The sequence below is a fragment of the Vespula vulgaris genome, chromosome 3, assembly GCF_905475345.1.
Source record: "Vespula vulgaris chromosome 3, iyVesVulg1.1, whole genome shotgun sequence".
Classification (NCBI taxonomy): Eukaryota; Metazoa; Arthropoda; class Insecta; order Hymenoptera; family Vespidae; genus Vespula; species Vespula vulgaris.
The window spans coordinates 4,263,153-4,285,000 of record NC_066588.1 but is presented as its reverse complement, the minus strand read 5'-3'; the positions used below and the strand labels follow the sequence as shown (position 1 = coordinate 4,285,000).

The window sequence follows — 21,848 nt, the reverse complement described above, 5'->3', positions numbered from 1 at the left end:
TTGTTTTTTTTTTTCACGAAGAACAAGAACAAGAACAAGAACAAAAACAAGAAGAAGAAGAAGAAGAAAAGGAAGAAATATAAATCGAAGTTATTGACAAGAGATTTCGTAAATCGACAAAGTTAAACGACATTTAACATACGATTGAGGTGAGCTAATATCACAAACGATACGTTAGTTAATTTCATTAGTGAAATATTATAATATCTATTAAGAGAAGAAGATATATTTTCAAAAAAATATATATATGTATATTAGATATATATATATATATATATACCTGTGATGGTCTCGGCGTCCTTAGTACACGGTGGTGTCGTTGCTGATGATATTCTATTTCTATTAGTTCTTAGGGCTTGAAGAGTCGCCCTCGCCGTAGGTGAGACCTTCAGGGAGGTGACGGATGGTCTGGTTTGCCCTTCGGGCCGCTTTGGACCCACATCCTCCACGGCGGCCAGTTTGGACGCTGTGGCGATGAGCGAGATCGCCTCACCTTCCTACAAATACGCAAATACATGCAAACATATATACATATAAATATATATACATATATATCTATATCTATGTATAAATATATATATTTATATATGTATAAATCCGTATAACATTTTTATCCGGACATTAATACGCAAAAGTTATATTTTCTTTTTTCTTTGTTTGTTGTTTGTTCTTTATTTTTATTTTTATTTTTATTTTTTTTTTTCGTTATATTAAATTCGAGAACGGAAAAAGGAAAAACAAAGAAGGTTGAACTACTTTGAAAATTTTCAATGAAAATTGTACGTTAATAATCTAACTATTATTCACATCTTGATTATATTTATCGGATAACGAGATCGTTTGAATTTCTATGAACGTTGATTACGACTCGACATTTTTTCGATTAGCAATTTTTTGCGACAAGTTTCTCTTGTCAAGTTTTCCTTTTTTTTCTTTTTTTTTTTTTTTTTTTTTTTCTATTAGAAAATCAGAATAAATTGATTATGAAACGATATGTATATTCTTGTTCGCTGGTTGAACAATTATTGCAACTGAAGAAAGTAGTTGAATCGGAAAAAAAAAATAATAAGAGAAAAGAAGAAAACCACTAATATTATATACCGTTTTGAGTTTGAATTAATGACAAAAAATACGTCGACTTTTATCAAGTCTTTCTCACGCTCAACTTCGTAGAGAAGAGACACGAATAAATCGAGAATACACGAGAATGTCTTTCCCTGTGTCTGGCCGACCGGATTTAACACTCATCACCGACTGAAAATGCACTTCGCGTTGCAAGCAACTACAACGCTCGCCAGCACGTGTTTGACTATTGAACGAACGACCGTAGCCATTCTTATGGGCCAACATTTTTTTGTTTTATAGAAATTGAGTAAACTTTTCGTCCCCGGATGGAGGTTTCAACTTGGATAACAAAAGATTATAATAATCGATACATACGTAAATCTGTTTTATCTTACGTTTTTCTCCAGAACTTAATTATTTATTTATTTATTTATTTATTTATTTTTTATACAAACTCGAGTTGCATGTCTTGTAATCTTTTTTTCTTAATTTCTGCATTTCTCCAAAGCTATTATTTATGTTTATTTTAATTATTTATTTATTATTTTTATTTTTTTTTTTTTTTTTATGTATATATATAAATTCGAACTGCACATCGCAATCTTTGAACTTTCTTAATTCTTGCATTTCTCCGAGTTAATGCGTTTACTTCAATTATTTATTTTTATGTAAATGTATCTTAGGATTATATATAAATATTTTTCGAATTGCATATCGACGTCTATTGTTTATTTGAATTATTTTCTTTTTTTTAAGAGTTATTTCTTATAATTTATTTTTTCTTTTACCAAAAATAGAAAATTATTTTTTTTGCGAAAGAGAAAACGTGGATATTAACAAAAATTCTATTCTAATTACAACAAAATGTTTTCGTTATATTGAACTCTAACTCGAACGTTAACTCGAGTATCGTTTCCACGAAAAGACTACGTCATCGTCTAATTCCAGAGGAAACTTAGACAACCAAACCATTTTCGACCCTAAATCTCTCTCTCTCTCTCTCTCTCTCTCTCTCTCTCTCTCTCTCTCTCTCTCTCTCTCTCTCCCTCTCTCTCTTTCATTCTCTAATTGCTACTCACATTCCATTATTCCAAGTTTTGGTAATTTTTGTTTTCGAATGAAACGAAAGGGATTTTCTATCTTTCTAATCTTTTTCTATTCATTCTTAAAATATGCCCATAGAAATATTATTTTCGTATACCTGAGTTATCATCGATATAAAAGATTTTCAAAGGATTTTCTATCTGACAAATAATAAATAAATTGACGTGAAATCGTCGATTATATTGACGTATTAGAAAAAAAAAAATCTATAAAATAGAAACCATTATCGTTTCATAAATTCGAATCATAAATTTTTCTGATTTTTCATGTTAGAACGTAAATTAATGATATATTTTTATCCTGACTGATTTATTAAAAATTTAAAAAAAAGAAAAAAGAAAGAAAGAAAGAAAAAGATAATCAAATAATGCATGTTCTAATTTGTTTCATATCATTCGATTAGATAATATGTTACACTTGTTTATTACTTAACTCACGTATCTTTAATCATGATTACATATACACATACACATATTCGCAGAAACATATATATATATATATATATATATATATATATATAAAAGAAAATATGATAATATTTGGAAAAAAAATCTTCGAACTTCGGAACTTTCACAATTTTTGTTTTTTTTTATTTTTCGTTCGCATTTATCAAAATTTATTAACAATTTTTTTTTTTTTAATTAAACGAATCACTGAATAAATTATTTGATTCTACTTTTTAATATTTCAAGAAAAAAAAAAAAGAAAAAAGAAAAGAATAGCAAACCAACAAGACAATCGATACGAACAATTTTTCTCGAACTCGGTCGGCAAAATAGAAATCTTTTTATAAAATATTAATATATTCTTTTTTACAAATGCACACATACACACAATTAAAGATACGTCACTTCAATAATGGACAATATTATTATTTGTCAAATTACGAAAAAAAAAAATTAATTAATTAATTATAAGTAAAAATTATACTATATAAGATAATAAAAGTAATGAAAAAATATTACAATATAATCGATTTATATATAAAAAAAAAAAAAAAAAAAAGAACAAAGAAAATGCAGAACACTTTAGTGGTACATCGAACTTGAGCACGAACATGATGTTCCGAACATAGAATGGCGACGAGGACGAACCGGATACGATCGTTTGTACTTCTTCCGGTTTCTCGTAATTTATTTTCTCAACTCCGTTCGCGAAGCTCTCCCTACAAAGAAACTTCAAATTTTCTCACGGCGTCTTACCATATATGCGTATTTCGATTTATCATACACGAGGAAAATACTAATAGAGAACTGACATAACCGTATCACATGAAATCTCGATTTTCATTCTTCAATAAATTTCTGACTTCAAGTAAGTACAAAATAAAAATTGTTATCACTGATAAGCTATCTTTCAACGAACGATACTGTGTTCGATAGCAAACTGACAGATGGAATCCTTTCTCTTTTTCTCCCTCTCTTTTTCTCTTTCTATCTCCCTCTTTCATAAGAATAAAGCAACTAGTATATTTGAAATTCGCGCGTTAATTCAATTTAAAATTCCCGCCGATAAAAATAGTCACTTCGATTGATCGTCGATAAAGAAAATCGAACAGATGATTATTATCAATTGTAGTCTTATCATTACTTATATTATTAATTGTAAATCTTTATCATTAATTTTATCATCAATCATGAATCTTTATCACTTTTGTTGGTCGATCTCTGTTAATAAAAATAATTAAATTGATCGGAAAAAGAGATATATGTATATATATAGACATATATGTGTACATATGCGTCTACACACACACACACACACACTGAGGCGCCCGTGTGTTTATACATTTATGTAAAAAAAATAATAAAAAAAAAAAAAACGTCAGCAACATCGAAAATATTCTCAAGTAAACAGGAAAATTCCTTTGTTTTTTAACAAGAATTTGAAATAAATATAATTCTCCGAAGGAAAATATTTTATTTTTTTCTATCTTTCTCTCTATCGCAAAAAAAAATATATATATAACAATTATCATCACGTCATTAACACAAAAATCGTCACTTTTTCACCATTGAATCACTTTTAGTCTCAAAAAAAAAAAAAGAAAAAGAAAAAAATAATGTCAACTTAAAATATAAATATTTAGATTTTGTTTTTTAAGTTTTGTTTTTTTATATATATATATTAATAATACATATCTTTTTTCTTTTTGTTTTAATAAAATTATATAAGAATTTTATATGCGACGGACCTCATGATTTTCAGATTGTTGCGAACTCCTGGATGGGGATATATTTTCTGATTTGCACATGTTCTTTCCATCCGATTGAAATTTATAACAAAACACAATTTCACGAACATATATATATATATGTGTATCTTTGTAAATTTACGTATTCGTTACACTCTCAAAGATTGTGAATAATTAGTCCAAGTGTACAAGGCTAACTGAATCGCGAAAGTGTACTTGATCCGAAGTAAACAAAAAAGAATATATATATATATTGAAGTAGGAATCGATCAATCGATCCGCTTCGACAATCTCTCCACGATTGAAGATATTATTTCAGCTTCATCAGATTCATTCTTTTATCTTTACTAAATTTACAAATATCGTCTCTCGTTGTCGCAATTTTTTATTTATTTATTTCCATCTTTTACGAAGAACGATTTATTTTTATCTCATTCCATTCGATAAATCAGTTTTCACGGACACAAACAAATAACAAACTCATCGATGTTTTAGAAAATATTTAGAAACGTTAATTCTCTTTGTATGTATGTATATATATATATATAAAAACGCAAAGCATTCCCACGAGACTCGCACGTCATGCACAACTAGTTAATCGAAACACACTTTGCCAACTAATCTCTCTGAGGTGTGTAAGGTGAAAGAAACCTGCTGAAGTGTTCGAGGTGGATGAACGAATTCAGAAGAGTGGGAATAAAACCGGCCGAGCTATTCTTTTTGTTTACCTTGTATGTGTATATATATATATATATACATATGTATAATATGTATATATATGTATATGTACGCAAGGATACATAGGGTGGCGAAAAAAGTTCACTGATAAATGTTCCATCTCACGAATGAAATGAACGTTATATGAAATTCAAAAATATTTTCAATCCTTTTGACACATGATAATTTTTGTAATCTTCTTAATTTTTACTTTTACTTTTTTCTTTTTTCTTTTTTTAAGACAATTTTCAGGAAACGATGTAATAATCGTTCAGTAAATATTGAATATTGTTATCATTTTTTTAATAAAAAATTTAATAATTAGAAAAACTAAATTGTCACACGTTACATTTTTATTAAATTAAATTGCATTAAATATTAATATGTTTTGAATTCGTGTGCATTTAATAGGTGTAATTATTTCTGGAAATATTTTCTCTTTTCTTTTTTTTTTTTTCTAATAAATAAATTAATAAATATTTAATAATGCATTACATATAATTACGACGATATTTAAAAAAAAATCTATTAATACTGCCGATTAAATTTGTTTAGTATTTTTATTTTGTTCTATTTTATTATTATTTTTTTTTTTTTTTTTCATTATCCAGGTCGCTTTCATTATCACCGAGTTATATACATATGTATATTGCACGCAAGTAAAGTAGAAAGTGCACACGTTTCACCACGGTGATCGATAAGAGAGTTAATTTCACGAGACTTTTCAAAATTTATCATTTTAAAAGATTGAACTGATAAAATTGCGACGTGTGAAGATGGCATCGAAAATAAAAAAATACGGGCTTAATGAAATTTTGTTGGTTCACCCGGTATAATTACAGACGTGAGCCATGTCACGTAGACATTTCTCTTAATTCTTATGTCTACCTTTTTATTGGATTTTTCTTTTTTTTTTTTTACTTTTATTGGATTTTACTTTTACCAGTCGAGAAATATTTCATTCAGAAATATGCAAAATTTAGATGCTTTGTCGTATTAGAAGTTAGAAACTTGTTCTCGATCACGTTATGTGTAATTAATTCAAATGTAACTGATAAATTAGGAAATCTATCAAATTACATAAGTTTTTCTCATAAGATATATTCAATTTGATACTCGTTATAACAAATTATTATTTTTTTGTTTTTAGCTTCTTTATTTATTTATTTTTTTTTATTGAAAAATTCAAATAAACAAGCTCTTGTATAAAATATTAAATATAACCCAAAATGTGTACTTTAATATTTTAATTTTTTTAATTTATCTTTTTCTGTTTTTTTTTTTTTTTTATCTACAATGTTCTGATCATTTCTCTGGAGTCCTATAAGCTCCTAGCATACGTGACAAAATTTCCATCATATCAGTTAGAGGTTAAGACAGATATTGATTATATAACTTACTTCGCTCGATATAAAAAGGAAAAAAAAATGAAAAAAAAAAAGAATATTCTAAGATTTCGTATAATAATCCGAAAATTGTTTTTGTTCTATTATCTTTGCCAAGAATCAAGATAATTTATAAAAATAACAAAAAATACTGTAATTCACAGGATTAAAAAAGAAATGTTTTTCTTTCTTCAAAAATATCTTTCTAAAAAGAAATATTTCTTCCCATATTATAAAATATATACATTAAAAAAAAGAGAGAGAGAGAGAGAGAGAGAAAATATCAAAGTAAAAAAATTATAAAATTCATTTATGTTTCTTTTCTTCGACGAAAGAAATTTCTTTCTGTAATTTTTTTTCTTTTTTTACACGTAAAAATTTTTCAATAAAATGAAATATTAAAATTTAATAATAAATTGTATGAAGTGTGTGCGCTAAAAGACGGAAAAAAGACAATATATATATATATATATATATATATATATATATATATATATAAATTACAAAATTATATTTTCGAAAGCCGACATAACCTAAAACTCACATGCATCTTTACTTGTATATTCCCGCTCCGAAAGACAATTATTTGCACAGTGAACGATATCTCGATGCAAATACATATTTATCTATCGCAATATGTTACAAATTTAAAAGTTATTAAGAGTTACACACACTTGTGTGACTTACGTCACGTATTCGGTTAGCACTCTTCAGAAATAATTATCACGAAACATTCGCATATTGCACTACCTCTTGCACACAGATAGAGATATAATACAAACATCTATATCAAGAAATTTACTTTCGCATTAAAAACTTTATAAATTTTCCTCTCCATAATTAATAACGTTTAAAATAAAAAAGATTGAAAGAAAAGAAAAAAAAGAAAATAGATTCCTTCTTAATTTCTTTATAATACGAAATATGCGACACCGATTAACATTTTTACTGCAGTGCAACGTAAAGAAAATAAAAAATAAGTAAATAAATAAAAAAAAGAAAAAAATAATAAAAAGAATAAAAAAGAAAGAAAAAAGAAAGAAAAAAGCGTAAAGAAAAAATAAAATAAGATAAAAAAAAAGGTAAAAACACAATAAAAACGATTCGTAATTATACCAATTAGGATATTAATGAGAAATGAATATTAATAGGCCGGGTAGTATATCGATTAGCCATATGCAAATGAACAGACGTGTGTTCGATATATCAACGTCGATTGAATGGTAAACCCTTTCAAGGTAACTACTACGAGAAAGCGTAACTCGTAATTATGTAATTGTCTTCGCAATACAATTGTGTGTATGCTATGTGAGTGCACGTAGTACGTACGTGTATACATCACACAATGTGTATATATATATATATATAAAGAAATATATGTGTGCATCGACACATCGAGTCCATCTTCGAAGAATCAGAGAGACCGGTTCGTTGTTGTGCCAGCAAGTACTATGTAACTCTCTAAAGAAGGAGCCTCGTAAATACTTTTAACTTATTTAGACCGGCCTGAGTTTCATTCTTAGATCATATATACATATGTACATACATAAGTTATAAGATGTATTAAATAATCGAGATAATGAAGGTCGATGACCATCTCAGACACGTATGAAAAGTTTCTTTTTTTGTTTCTTTATTTGTTTTTTTTTCTGCTTTTTCTTTTCTTTTCTTTTTTTTTTTTTCTTTTCTTTTTCATCTATGTGAAGATAATTAAATGGAGTCGTATTAACCTAACCTCTTTTCTCTTTTCTTATTTATAGATATATTATATGGATTTAGATTTTATATATATACATATATATATTATAAATTGTATATAATATTGTACAGTATAATATACTACACATATTATGACATAATAATAGTATACTCTAAATTATACTGTATTGTAATATAATTTGTTATAATATATATATATAGAGAGAGTATAATATTATAGTATATTATACAATATGCATTTATATAATCTAAATCTCTCTATAATATTAGAATATTATATATTATGTTCCACGCAAACAAAAAAAGAATACACACATCGCACACACACATGCATACGCACATATACACGTATACACGTTACATACTTCATCTCTATTATTATCATTTTTTATTTATTATGGATTAACGACTGATATCTTCATTAGAAAAAATAAATAAATAAATAATAATAAAATCTTTCAAATAATGAGTCATCGGATGCGACTCAATATAACTAAGTTCAATATAAGAAATAAAAAGCTTTCATTCGAAAGAAAGAAACGATAAGAATGTTCGTTCGATCGAGATATCGGACGTAGCTGTCTGGTAACAATTTTCGTTTTGGTTATGACGAAACACAAGAGAGAGAGAGAGAGAGAGAGAGAGATAAAGGAGATATATATATAAAATGGACGTTACTTTATAACTTACTGAGACGATAGGTATAACGCCATGATTCTTCTGCAAATCGTCATTCGATTGTAAAAACAACGAACGTCTAGTCGATTGACGTGTCAGTTCGTTCGAAAATTCGTTTCCTTCCTTTTCACAACTCGTATTTTGTCCTTTGTCGCGACCCTTGAAAACGCGTCTTGCCGAATTTCTTCGAACCTCGGCAAACGCAATACCACGTAACAACATAATAAAACGAAATAATAAAATAGTAATAAATCAATTCACCCGTATTCACTAACTGTACTTTACACATAAAAAAGGAATATTATTCTTTTATTACGTTAATATTTTATGATGTTCTCTTATTAAAAAGAACACATACGCAGCACTGTACAAAATACAAAACACTTCTCACTAAAGAGTATTTTATGATATCGCACAATCGATTATCATTAAGATCGCATTTATAACGCCCTCTATATTATTTGATTTATTTTAACGAATAGGAAACGTCGATAAGAAAAGAAAAGAAAAGAAAAGAAAAAGAGAAAGGGAAAAAAAGAAAGAAAAAAAAAAGAAAGATGGAGGACAGAGATGAACAATAAAAAATAAAAAAAATAAAAAAAAAGAAATTAAAAAAAAAAGAATCTAAAGACTATATCGAAGCTCTCGGAAAGATACGAACACTGATGATTCTTGCGATTGTAACCGAATATATATATATTTCTGTATGTTAAGTATACCTGTCGATGGGCTAAACCAATATGGGTTCTCCTCTTATCGTTAGATATCCGTTGATAATACCAAGTACAATCTCAATGGAAAACGATAAACGTTTGTATCAAAGGAGACATTATATATATATATATACATCATACATACATATATATATATATATACATACGTACGTACACAATCAAAACACCTTATTGATTGTTACGATATTACAGTTTTTCGTACGATTCGTATTTGTATAATTCGAGATGTTAAACCATAATTAACTTGGAGTATATTTCGGTTGTACTTCGATTTGTTTTTCAAATGATTTTTCGTTTCTTTATTTTTATAAGAAAAAAAAAAAAAAAGAGAGAGAGAGAGAGAGAGAGAAAAGAAAAGGAACAAAAATATTTCGCCTCGTTCATCGCTCGCTTGTAAATAAATTCTTAACTCGTATCTTATTCTCTTTGGTACAACGAAAATTTGTTAGATCATACGCAAAGGAAACGTCTATCGTTAATTTTCCTTCTCTTTATTTATCATACCTCTTTTGTTTTTTTTTCTTTTTCTTTTTCTAGATATTAACTAGTCGAGAGAATGACATCACTCGGATAGTTCAACCTTTGTCACATCTCATTGGCCGATATGCGAAAGTTACTTTTTCGTTGGACTGTACGTTGCTAAGCCTGCTTGACTCCTACCAAGATTAAGGTAATGTTCGTACCTCTTATGATACAATAGCTATGTAGTCATTTCAGTACTCTATGGTGCTTCTACTTGGATTGCCGCAAAACGTTTGAGTTTTTGCGCGAGGCGTGCGAGAACGATTCGGAGTGGTTTTTCGATTCGCAAGAAAAACAGAGCAAAAAAAAAAGAAAAGGTACGAGACGAGATCTATTTCTTTCCTCTCCTTGAAACGATTAAGTAGTTATATACAGGACTTGCTTGATTAATTATTCTTCTAGTTTACGCATACAGTTTGACGGCGTGAGAAATTATATGGATTATCGTGTTGATTAATATATAATATTATATAAATGAAAAGGTTTAGACAACGGTAACTATTAATTCTGTTCTTATCGAATGGAAAAAGGTAGTCAAAGTGATCGAAACGAAGTTCTTTCTTTGTTAAAACTATGCTCTTCGAAGGATAGCACTTGTCTCTAATTTTTGTTATACATGATCCGTCATTGAGGAATATTATCCAAGATGGTCGATAGAAAACTCTTAAGTCTTATAAAACTTACCGTGACGTAGTATCAAATTTCTGGTTTCCGCTAGGGAAACCACCACGATCACCAACCAAAGGCGTTGTAAGTACACTGAAATCGAAAAGAGATTATTAATAATAAGATTTCATTCTGCTTACACAACGACATCAGGCCGATATAACTTATAACTAAAGAATCTATTTATTGGCATAACGTAGAAAAATTCCAATCAGCAATGATAAAACTCTACAAATGATTCACGCGTTCACTTTTTAATAAACACAATCATTTTCCTGTTCGAACAAAAACTAATATTTTCAATAACACGATATAGAAATTTATAAATTCAAGCTAGAAAATATACGATACGTTTCTATCGAAGAACTATAGTATTCTAGTATAAGAAAAACGTAAAAAGTTATTATGTCATGTCAAAAGAAGAAGACGAAGTGCAAAGTACATATTAGATATCGTTTGAAAGGATCTAAACGTATACTGGACGAGGATGTATTCGTGTCGATCGTGATATCATAAAACTACATAAAAATAATAAAAAGAGAAGATTTAAAGAAAGTAAAACAAAACAAAAAGAAAACAAAAACAAAAAAAGGCACAACAAAACCTCAAATTGAAATATAAGAGAGAAAAAGAAAAGAAAAAATAGAATAAAGAAAGAGGAAAGAAAAAGAAGACATGTACGGCGAAAACGATCAAAGGATCATCGAAAATACGATTAGATCAGCTGTTGTTGGCATGAATCGAGTCGCGTGCGAAAGTGAAGTGGAGGAGTGTCGCGTAGGTCGCTCTCGTAAGGTAATACGAAAGGATTTAATATACCTGTCTCTCTCTATCTCTCTCTCTTTCTCTCTCTATCTATCTATCTCTCTATTTCCGCGGAAATACAAGTTTAATCACGTCGAATGATAAACGACGTTTGGATCTAAGAAGTCGGGACGATCGGAGGTCGTTCGTGTCACTCTGCTCCTTTAAATCTATCGATTGGACTTCCTTGCGTACACCGCACGAGCTACGAAATTAGGTTAAAACTGCAGCGCGATTCTCTCTCTCTCTCTTACTCACTCACTCGCTTACTCACTCGCTCTGTCTGTCTCTCTCTCTCTCTCTCTTTCTCTCTTTCTCTCTCACCCACACACTCATTCGTTCTTCCTCGAAACCGATACTCGTCGTCGCGTAACATTGATTTTCTGAAATGGCCTATGTAAACGGTCGTTGATCCTGTTTAATTTTTTCGAAGGATTCGCGATAACGAAGAGAAGAAATTGAGAGAGCGAGAGCGAGAGAGAGAGAGAGAGAGAAAGGAAAAGAGAAACGAGAATACAGACAGAGATAGACACAACTGTAGGAAAGAAAATTTTTTCTTTCGGATGAAAGAAAAGGATCATGGAAGGACGACGACAGAATAGACTCGGTCCATGTCCTTTTCTCTTTCTCTCTCTCTCTGTCGTGCGCGCATCACACACACACATACACACACCCTAATCACTCATCTTTGCACATACGCACGAAACACATACGCGCACACACGCACACATTTATATATATATATATGTACACTGCATCACCTTGCACTCTTCCCCGTCTTCGTACATCCTCGTCAGAAACGAAAGATTTTCTTGATGGACGATCGAATAATAACACCCAAGATGTACACCGTCACACGACTGCCATCACTTTTATTATCAAACTCGATCGTTGCACGTTCGCGCACTCGCGTAAGAAGAGACGAACAAGTTATATATGTATGTATGTATGTATACGTTATGTTGTTATGTTATGTTATATATGTTGTATGTTTGTATGTATGTATAAGAGAAGGACAAGTTTATAATCGCACTATTAGACGCGTCGTTGTCGTCCTTGCTTATTCTTGCCTTCTTACGCACGGACTCTATTTCTCTGCTGTCTGTCTATCTGTCTCTCTCTCTCTCTCTCTCTCTCTCTCTTTATTCTCTCTCTGTCTCTGTCTCTCTCTCTCTCTCTCTCTCTGTCTCTCTTTCTCTCTCTCTCTCTCTCTCTCTCTCTCTCTCTCTCTTCCTGTATATATACGTTCTACGCGAGAGCAAAAAGAAGAGTAACGAGTGATCTGTTCTCTTTCGAGTTAAGAGAGAAAGAGAGAGATATAGGACCGATGTTGTTGAGAAGAACGAGAGCTGAACACAATGAGTTAAAAACTCACGTTAAATATAGGATCATATCGAGAGTAAAGAGCCGCGTGAGATCAGCGTACGATAGGTTTTTAGAGGGGGTTCATTCGTTCATGGCGCCGCTCTCGGATTAACTTAGAAATGCGATTCGTAGTAACGTGGTTGGAACAATGTGCTTACTTTGAGCGTATTAGAGCGCAATCCTTCGATGAGTATTATCACGCTGCTGTAAGCTGATTGGTTCGAACGTTTCTTCACGACCAATCAGCGATAGCACAGTCGAGTATATCGCTCGCGGATTGGTCGAAATATTTCATTGGGATTCTAGAGTATATGTATGTATGTGCGTATACATGTGTAAATACATACGTATAATATATGCTTATTTATGAGATGTGTATATGTATATGGTATGTATATAAATTTTTGTTTATTTATTAACTTGGAGTTATGTGTATGTAAATTAAATCGCTTTTATTTTTCGTAAAAGAAATGTGATAAGTATTTAACAAGAATGTAGAATATTCGGATTAACATTTTTGCGTATATTTTTTGGTTATGGATGATTTGAAATTCGTGCGAAAATTTTAGTCTCGAATTGTTCCTCTCTATCACACTTTCTCTCTCTCTCTTTTCTCGCATAGTTAGGAACACGTTTAATACGATACACAGTGAGCGAGCGAGCGAGCGAGCGAGTGAGTGAGCGAGTGAGTGAGTGAATTGGTTAGAGAAATTTTTTTATTCGAAGTTGGTAATAACTCGAAGAAGAAGAATCATTGGTCCTAACGGAAATTCGGCAATGCAGACATGGCGCGAAATAGAGCCGGCGCTGTCGGTCCGTTCCACGTTTAATCCGTACGAATATATACCATAGAATAAGTATTCTAATTTTTTTTATTTTTTTTTTTTATTTCACATTCTGTCCTTCCTCTTCTGGGTGGTTATGCGATCGTAGTGTTCGTAAGAGGATTGGGAGGTTGGACGCGCGCACGCTCCTCCTAACCATATACCATATACCGTACCACATAACCATAACCACAACCACAACCACAGCCATCACTACTACTACACCATAATCGCGAAAGGTTTTTGATAGTGTTCTTCGCGTTATGCGCTTGCGTGTGCGTCATCGTTGTATTGTCCGTTGTATCGTGTTGTGTGTGTCGTCGGTGTAATAGGTTATGGTGGTAGTAGTAGTAGTAGTAGTAGTAGTGTAGTAGAGTAGTGTAGTAGTAGTAAATCAGTATCAGTGTAGTACTGTAGTAGGAGTATAATAGTATTAGATTCATAATCATTGTCGTCGTTGCGTAGTAGTAGTAGTAGTATAGTAGTATAGTAGTAGTAGTAGTAATGGTAGTAGTCGTGTGTGAATGACGCGAGAGAAACGATGAAACGTTACTGCTGCTGCTGCTGCTGCTACTACTGCCGCTGCTGCTGCTGCTGCTACTGCTAACGCTGCTGCTGCTGCTACTGCTGCTGCTGCTGCTAACAACATATACACGAATACGGTCCTCGCGGCAATGGGAAAAGTGGCGGCGTATGCGCGGCTCCAAGCTAGAGAATTTTTCTCCCTCGCGGATGGCAACCTGGATATCGATTGTCATTATTTATATCGTACGTTTCCTCTTCAGTCATCGATTCACTTTTTACATTTTACATTTTTACAGTAATGAGAGAGTTAAGTTTAGATAGCCGTACGGTACACTAAGTTACCCTGACCCGAGGAAAAAAAAATTAAAAAAAAAAACCGGAAAAAAAAGAAAAATAAACCTTCCCTCGATGTGTGATCACAGGTGTTTTTGAGGGAGTCGAGTGAAATAGAGAATGACGGATAGCCAGCAGCAGTTTTGCTTGCGGTGGAACAACTTTCAGGCGAACATCACGAGCCAGTTCGAGGCGTTGCGAGACGATGAGGACTTCGTCGACGTTACATTCGCCTGCGATGGCAGGCGACTTCAGGCTCACAAGGTCGTCCTATCCGCTTGCAGCCCTTACTTCAAGGAGTTGTTCAAGGTTAGAAAACCGTTTCTTCCCGCTCCCCACCCTACTTTTCTTCCTTATCCCCTCCTTCCTCCTTCTCCCCTCGTCCCTCTCTCTTCCCCTCCCTCCCTTCCTCCCTCTCACTCTCCTGCTTCTCATCCCCCTCCACCTCCTCCCTAATTTCGGTCTCTCTCTCTCTCTCTCTCTCTCTCTCTCTTACGCATACACGCTATTCCCCTTCTCCTCCCTCGTCATCATTCCTAGCCTTCCCTCTCCCCCCTCGTTTCCTCCTAACACGTTTTCGATTCCTCTTCTCTCTTCTCTCCTCTCTTCTTCTCTTCTCTTCTCTTCTTCTCTTCTCTTCTCTTCGTCATCCCACCGTTCGTCTCATCATTCCATCTCTTTTTCATCTTTCTATATATGCTGCTCCGCTATGCATGCGCACGTAATATGCAACTTCTTAGTCGTTTCGTCCGACCGTTAATAATTCCAAAATTACACAATACCTATTTTGCGCTACGTGTCCCAGCCGTTTTCTTATCTCCCCGACACGTTTAGCTCTCTCTCTCTCTTTCTCTCTGTCTCTCTGTCTCTGTCTCTCTCTCTCTCTCTCTCTCTCTCTCTCTCTGTCTCTCTGTCTCTCTCTCTCTCTCTCTCTCTCTCTCTCTCCCTATATGTATCTCTCTATCTATCTCTATCTCTTAAATTTGGAGCCATATCGCACTACGTGCGCCAATGCAGATGCGCTTTTGTTTTTCTTCTTCTTTTTTGTTTCGTATTATTTTGTTTCTTCTTTTTTTTTTCTTTTCTTTCCTTCTATCCTTCTTTATTTCCACGTACAAGTAGCAATTAAAACCGATTAGACGGTGACTCTTTCGAATTATCATGCGATTATTACAAAAATATCAGTATTTTAATTATTGGAGGTTCTTTTAATCTTTTTTCCGACTTTTTCTCTTTTCTTTTTGTTTCTTTTTTCTTTTTTATGTATGTATATATATGTCTTCCTTTCTTTTTTCTTTTCTTTTCCTTTTTTTTTTCGAGAAATATTAAAAATTAATTAGTTTCATAACACACGTAACACACATTCTCCTCTCTCTCTGTCTCTCTCTCTCTCCCTCTCTCCTTCTCTCTCTCTCTCTCTCTCTCCTTCTCCCTCTCTCGTGTGTTATTTTAATAAATTGTTTCGTATGGTATACGAAGGAATATGGAATTTTTTATAATTAGGAAATCATGACCATCTTTTTTCTCCTTCTTCTTTTCTTTTATTTTCTTCTTTCTTTCTTTTTTCTCTTTTTTTACATCATTTTTTCGCTTTACGATATTTATTTTTGTTTCGCGTTTTTTATATAAGAAATATAAATAGAAAATGAAATAAAGTTAAAATTTAAAATAGTATCACTATCTTTACCGCATCTGCCGTTCACAGGCCAATGCGATTAACTTTGCTTTTAGAATTTCTTTTTAATTTTATTGCCAAAATTTAATTTATATTTCTTCTTATATTTATACTTTATATTATTTTATACTTTTTATATTTAAAATAGATTTCATTAATAGATTAGTTTTAATATCATCGAATAACGAATAGCGTACGCTATACATAACTTTATTAATTTTTTTTTTTATAATTTGTGTAATGAGCTGCTCGTATACGGCTGATATATCATAAAGTATATTTTAAATATTTCTATTTGATAAGAGTCTGTATTTTGTTGGAAAAGAATATTTTTAAACAGTTTAGTAATACCGTCGATTTTTGCAGACCAATCCCTGCAAACATCCAATAATTTTTATGCGGGATGTGGAATTTGAACATCTACAATCACTGCTGGAGTTCATGTATGCTGGTGAAGTAAACATTTCACAAGCTGAATTGCCTACTTTTCTGCGTACAGCCGAATCTCTACAAATCCGTGGTCTCACCGACTCTCAAAGTAGTCAGCACAACAACGAAAAGGTAATTAATATGATAGTAAAACAAGTTTATAATTAAAAGTACAAATATAATTTGAATCTTATATAACGTACGTAGCACTTGAAGACGAATAATGTTCACGCATCAAATGGCCGTGGTCTGATCTCACCGAGTTTGGACGATGAGCGCAGTAAAACTCCACCACCATCGAGCCCTCCACCATTAAAAAGGCTGTGTAAAAGAAGTGATTCACCTCAAATCTCTAGTCCAATACCTACTGTGACGCCTTGTGCTAGCAGTACACCTCTCTCACGACCGCTTATAGAACCGCAAGTTCAGCTTGACTGTTATAAGGATATTGATATTGTGGAGGTAATTGTCGTACTCGTAATACATGTTAACCTTGGCAATTTCCATTGTTATTTTATGTCATATATATTATAATTTCAGCCAAAAGTAGAACTACCTGAATATGGCAGCGATGATGATTGCTCATCGAAACAAGAAGTTAACACGTTACCTGGTGGTTTCCTCAGTTTGGATGGTGGTATGGAAGTGTTACCGACATATCCACCATCTTATCAAGGTATAAACGTTATCTTTTTTATTTGCATTAATTTATTTATTTTCTTTATCGTAAATAAATAAAAATGTATAAAAAAGAAAAATTAGAACAAAGATATTATAAGATACGTCTTTTTCTAGGAACCAGTATGGAAGGTGGCATGCCTGGACCTTCACATGGGAACAATGAGCTGAATCAAGAGCAGCAAGGTGAGTCTATGATTTATATTCTTTTTGGTAGTGCGAGCACCATTACAAACAGCAACAACCTAGCCATTACATCAGAACTGTATAATGAGAGTAGAAGCAAGGAAGGAGAAAGGAATCTTGATCGTTTGAAATGGTAAGCTCGTGTGTAGCTCGGTAGGTCTTGGTAGGTGGTAGGAGACATTTGACACTCAGAGGCTAAAATAGGCCCAAGTCCACAGAGTGCAGTTTGCAGTTAATCAGCTGTATTGTATGAACGTTACCGATATAGCCCGAATACCATTAACAACAATGTCCTGCGTGTACATAATTAAAAATACCCATCCCAATAAGCTTCATAATTTTTTGTTCTCATGCTTTCACGCGCGTATATATGCATCGCGTATATATGCGTATATACATATATTAGTACTACACCTTAACGCTGCATTCAGACTCTGACGAGTAAGTGCTTCTTGTTAAATTTAATGCTCCAGTAACTTCGTCAACGAGAGCCATCTTGCTATCACCAGCATCATTTGCTTTCTTGTTTACTAATGATAAAGATCCATACATACGATCTCGGTCGGTTATAAATGTGCTATGTACATATTGCTTTGATTTAAAATGATAAATGATTTTTACATACGTTTCGTTTCGTGCACTATATTTCTGCATTTGAGTGTACTTAAGAAAGTGCAATGATTAGTAAATAATTAGTTACACGCACAGAGTGATAGTACGATATTGATTGTGCAAAAGCACTCATTCTATTATCTTCCATTTTACTTTTCGAAAATAAATGAAATCAATTTGAGAATCGTAGTATAAACGAGAAAAAATATCTTTATACGATTACCGAGAAATATTTAAACGTATCAACGGTTAGCAACATTTAAGAATATAAAAAGTCTGATTTTCTGTGTAACATGCACGAGTCCACCATACCATGAAACAGTTCACAAAGCCAAGACCATTATTCCTAACGGATTCTCATTATTCGCTGATCCATGCTTACCATTGTTTTCAAACTATGTGTTTTCCCTTACCACAATATCGTTATGTTATCTATGATTCGATTCATTACATCCTTGCAAGTTGCTATCTTGCAGGATTACATTATACATGTACCGTGCAGGCAGCAAATTTGGGTAGTGCTAAATAGGGTTTTTGCTGGTTGTTGCTGTCCTGTGGTGGGTGGTATCATTTTGATATTATTCATGGTGTGAATAAAGCGTGGTGCTATGCTATGGTAACGTGTTATGCTGTGGGCTGCTACCGGTTAGAGCAAGTTGTGTGTGTGTTGCAGCTGACCTGCGTAAACTGCACTCGCTGGACCCACGCCCCTGTCCTGTGTGCAACCGCATGTACAGTAACTTGTCCAACCTGCGGCAGCACATGCGCCTCATCCACAACCCTCAGAGTGTCACATGCCCTCTATGTAACAAGCCCTTCAAGACCAAGCTGTACCTCAAACGTCACCTGGTCAGTTTCCACGAACTCAGTGTGGCGGACAGGCAACGCCAGGAGGAAATCTACCATCATCAGGTTAAAGTTCAGGTTCAAGGACAGGGTCAAGCACAGGTTCAGGGTGGAGCTCAGGCTCAAACACAGACACAAGTTCAGGCTCAAACACAGGCTCAAATTCAGGCTCAAACGCAAGCTCAGGTGGATAACAAAGTGCTCTTGACCGCTTCTGCTCCGCTCTCTCGTCTTCCCGCAGAAGATAGCGGGGGGAGCGGAAGTGGAAATATTGTAGAACCAAAGCTGAGAGCATACCAGGCACAGGCTGGTGATAATTCTTATTCCGTAGAGGTTGCTCAAATTGGTGATACGAAGCATTTTGCAAGCGGAATATTGCAATTCGATGCTTCGTATCACTAATGTATAGGTTTTTATTTATTTTTATTGTATTTCCCAGTATCATTTTGTGATATAGCGTGCGATGAGTCAAGTTTAAATTTATTATTTAGTGAACTTGTGATTCAATAGGAAACGTATCTTTACAGTTGATCGACAAGTATAGATAGAAATAACGTTACGATACAAGGCTGATTCTGTATTTAGGTGATCGGAAACTGTGCAGGATGAGGCACGGGTGTAACACATAATTCGAAATTATTTAAAAACGTACGGAATTGCAATACAAATCGAAAGTGCGTTGTCGTCGAATGCAACGGATCTGCATACACTTTTATTTTCTGTGCGTACAGAAAAAGTTTATATAGGTCGTATCTAACTCGACTATCATCGATACGAATATTAAACCGTGTACATAGGTTTGGGAGACTAGTTTACATATAATGTCCCGTGCCTATTCATCATAAAGATGATGAACGTTAATAAGGGGGAAATGACTAAAAAATATGCCGTAGGTGGAGCAGCCATCCCACCTCGTACTGATAATTCTGCAGCCGGATACTTGTTGTTTTATTTAATGCTATACAGTGTTATACAGACTACAGATATTTACAACAATATTATATTCTTACAGAGAATTATATTTACTTTATTATTGCAGCGCAATGTGCAATGACATAGCTCGTACATGATATATTTTTCACATGCATACATTGCAATATACAGCCAATCGACAGCTCAACAGAGTAATAATATTTATTATTAACAGTTATCAACAAACCGTGATCGCAACTATGCAGCAGATTGAACAATATATAATAAGGGGGCATTGTGTTTGTGCTGGTTTTTTTCTCGTATGTAGTTTGGAGAGGATCATTATTTTCTTTACACACCATATATATATGTAGATATATATATATGTATATATATATATATGTATATATATATACGCATATATATTATGCATATATCATATATATGCATATATACACATATAGGCATATATACACATATTATGCATATATATGTATATGTATATGTATATGTATTGTATACATCTATGTATACATCTATTTTCTTTTTTATCAATCTTTGCTTAAATTTATATAATTTTTAAACACTTGTTGATATAATCTTGAATTCGACAAGTTTTATCAGTATTATTAGGAATTATTTTTGGAAAATATTTGTGGGTTAAGTATTTCGAAGAAGATTTTTCTTCATAAATGAATGTAAATTCACGAATAATATCATTATCATATGTATACTTGAAACTTTTTGATAATGCATGTTTATTAGTGATATTTACACGTGACGGTATATATCTTTCTTTTTCTTTTTATTTCTTTTTGTATATACGTATTTACATTTTTGAGGTTACACGATTTTTTTTTCTTTTGTAGGTTAAAAAGTATATCTTTTTTTCTTTTATTCAACGATAGTATTTTTAATTATAATTATGGCAGAAATAAGCCAGCATAGACTTCTGCTACACAATTCCATAGCCATAGTACCACACAGTACAACTCAGGATCTTTTATATTATATTTTACAGATGACAATAGTTCCATAAGTACGATTTATGATAACGATTCTGGGAAAGAACTCGTCAATTATATTTCCTAGAATCGTAATTTATAAAATCGTACTGTTCAGATGACAGGCTCCTTACCTCACATACAATCAAATTACTAAACAGATGCAGCTATATATTATTATAATATATTTACATACAACAATTTACAATAGTACCGGAAAGTTGCAACGACTGCGACTACACATATTACCAATATTATACAAACGGTTTTTATTATCTGTTATTACATTGGTAAGTGATTGCAATGTTTTTTTACAAGTTAAATGTACTGCGAATGTACATTCGAAACTTTTGTTTACAATACAAATGGATGCCCAGCATAACTAACAATTAGTACCGAAATAAGATTAGATTATAAATGTTGCATATCATATTATAATATTGTTATACATTTGCCAAGCAGAGTTACATTCGCCAATTGTCAGGCATTGGATCAGACCCAGGTTTTGATTTGATTTTTCTTTGAAGGAAAAAAAGAAAACAAAAAGAAACAATATTTTCAACCTTGTCCTTAATGCAGTACTATAATTGATAAATTGACTAAGCGCCTTGTAAGTGTTTTGAATACTACCGATTCTGTCTTTTATACAATTTTAGAATTGATTCGTATATATTTTACAGATAACATAAGAGAGTGTAGTATTAGTTGATTTTTTATTTAAAATGGCCTTACATTTTAATCGTATAACAACAGACACAAGAGGTTTTTATTATACAATAATACTATATGCAATAGAGTGATATATGACAGTAAATGTACAGATCTTTGTTACAGACACCAGTGATTATGGTTATCGTATTTAATCATACAT

The 21,848-nt window shown here is 32.4% G+C and overlaps 2 protein-coding genes across 11 annotated transcripts in view; one reads left to right on the top strand and one right to left on the bottom strand.

The window, feature by feature from the left end:
• The window catches only part of LOC127062419 (trafficking kinesin-binding protein milt), a 65,996-nt gene extending 56,685 nt beyond the window's left edge, over positions 1-9,311 (bottom strand). Inside the window, exons 1-2 of one of the 3 annotated variants that reach the window (XM_050990598.1) lie at positions 8,875-9,311; positions 281-497 (exon numbers count right to left, since the gene is read on the bottom strand). In XM_050990598.1, coding sequence (XP_050846555.1) covers positions 281-497; positions 8,875-9,084 — 427 coding nt within the window. In that variant the 5' untranslated portion in view covers positions 9,085-9,311. Of the gene's footprint in view, positions 1-280; positions 498-3,371; positions 3,392-4,363; positions 4,932-8,874 lie in introns of those variants that run through there. The other 2 variants (XM_050990602.1, XM_050990603.1) reach the window with 2 other exon arrangements.
• LOC127062420 (protein abrupt-like) overlaps positions 1-21,848 on the top strand; it is a 61,929-nt gene that overhangs the window by 176 nt on the left and 39,905 nt on the right. Inside the window, exons 1-8 of one of the 8 annotated variants that reach the window (XM_050990611.1) lie at positions 1-149; positions 10,134-10,266; positions 14,725-14,944; positions 16,677-16,871; positions 16,947-17,201; positions 17,280-17,415; positions 17,535-17,603; positions 18,889-20,354. The exon at positions 1-149 is cut by the window's left edge and continues 176 nt beyond it. In XM_050990611.1, the coding sequence (XP_050846568.1) occupies positions 14,756-14,944; positions 16,677-16,871; positions 16,947-17,201; positions 17,280-17,415; positions 17,535-17,603; positions 18,889-19,463 (1,419 nt within the window). In that variant the 5' untranslated portion in view covers positions 1-149; positions 10,134-10,266; positions 14,725-14,755 and the 3' untranslated portion in view covers positions 19,464-20,354. The other 7 variants (XM_050990614.1, XM_050990612.1, XM_050990613.1 and 4 more) reach the window with 7 other exon arrangements.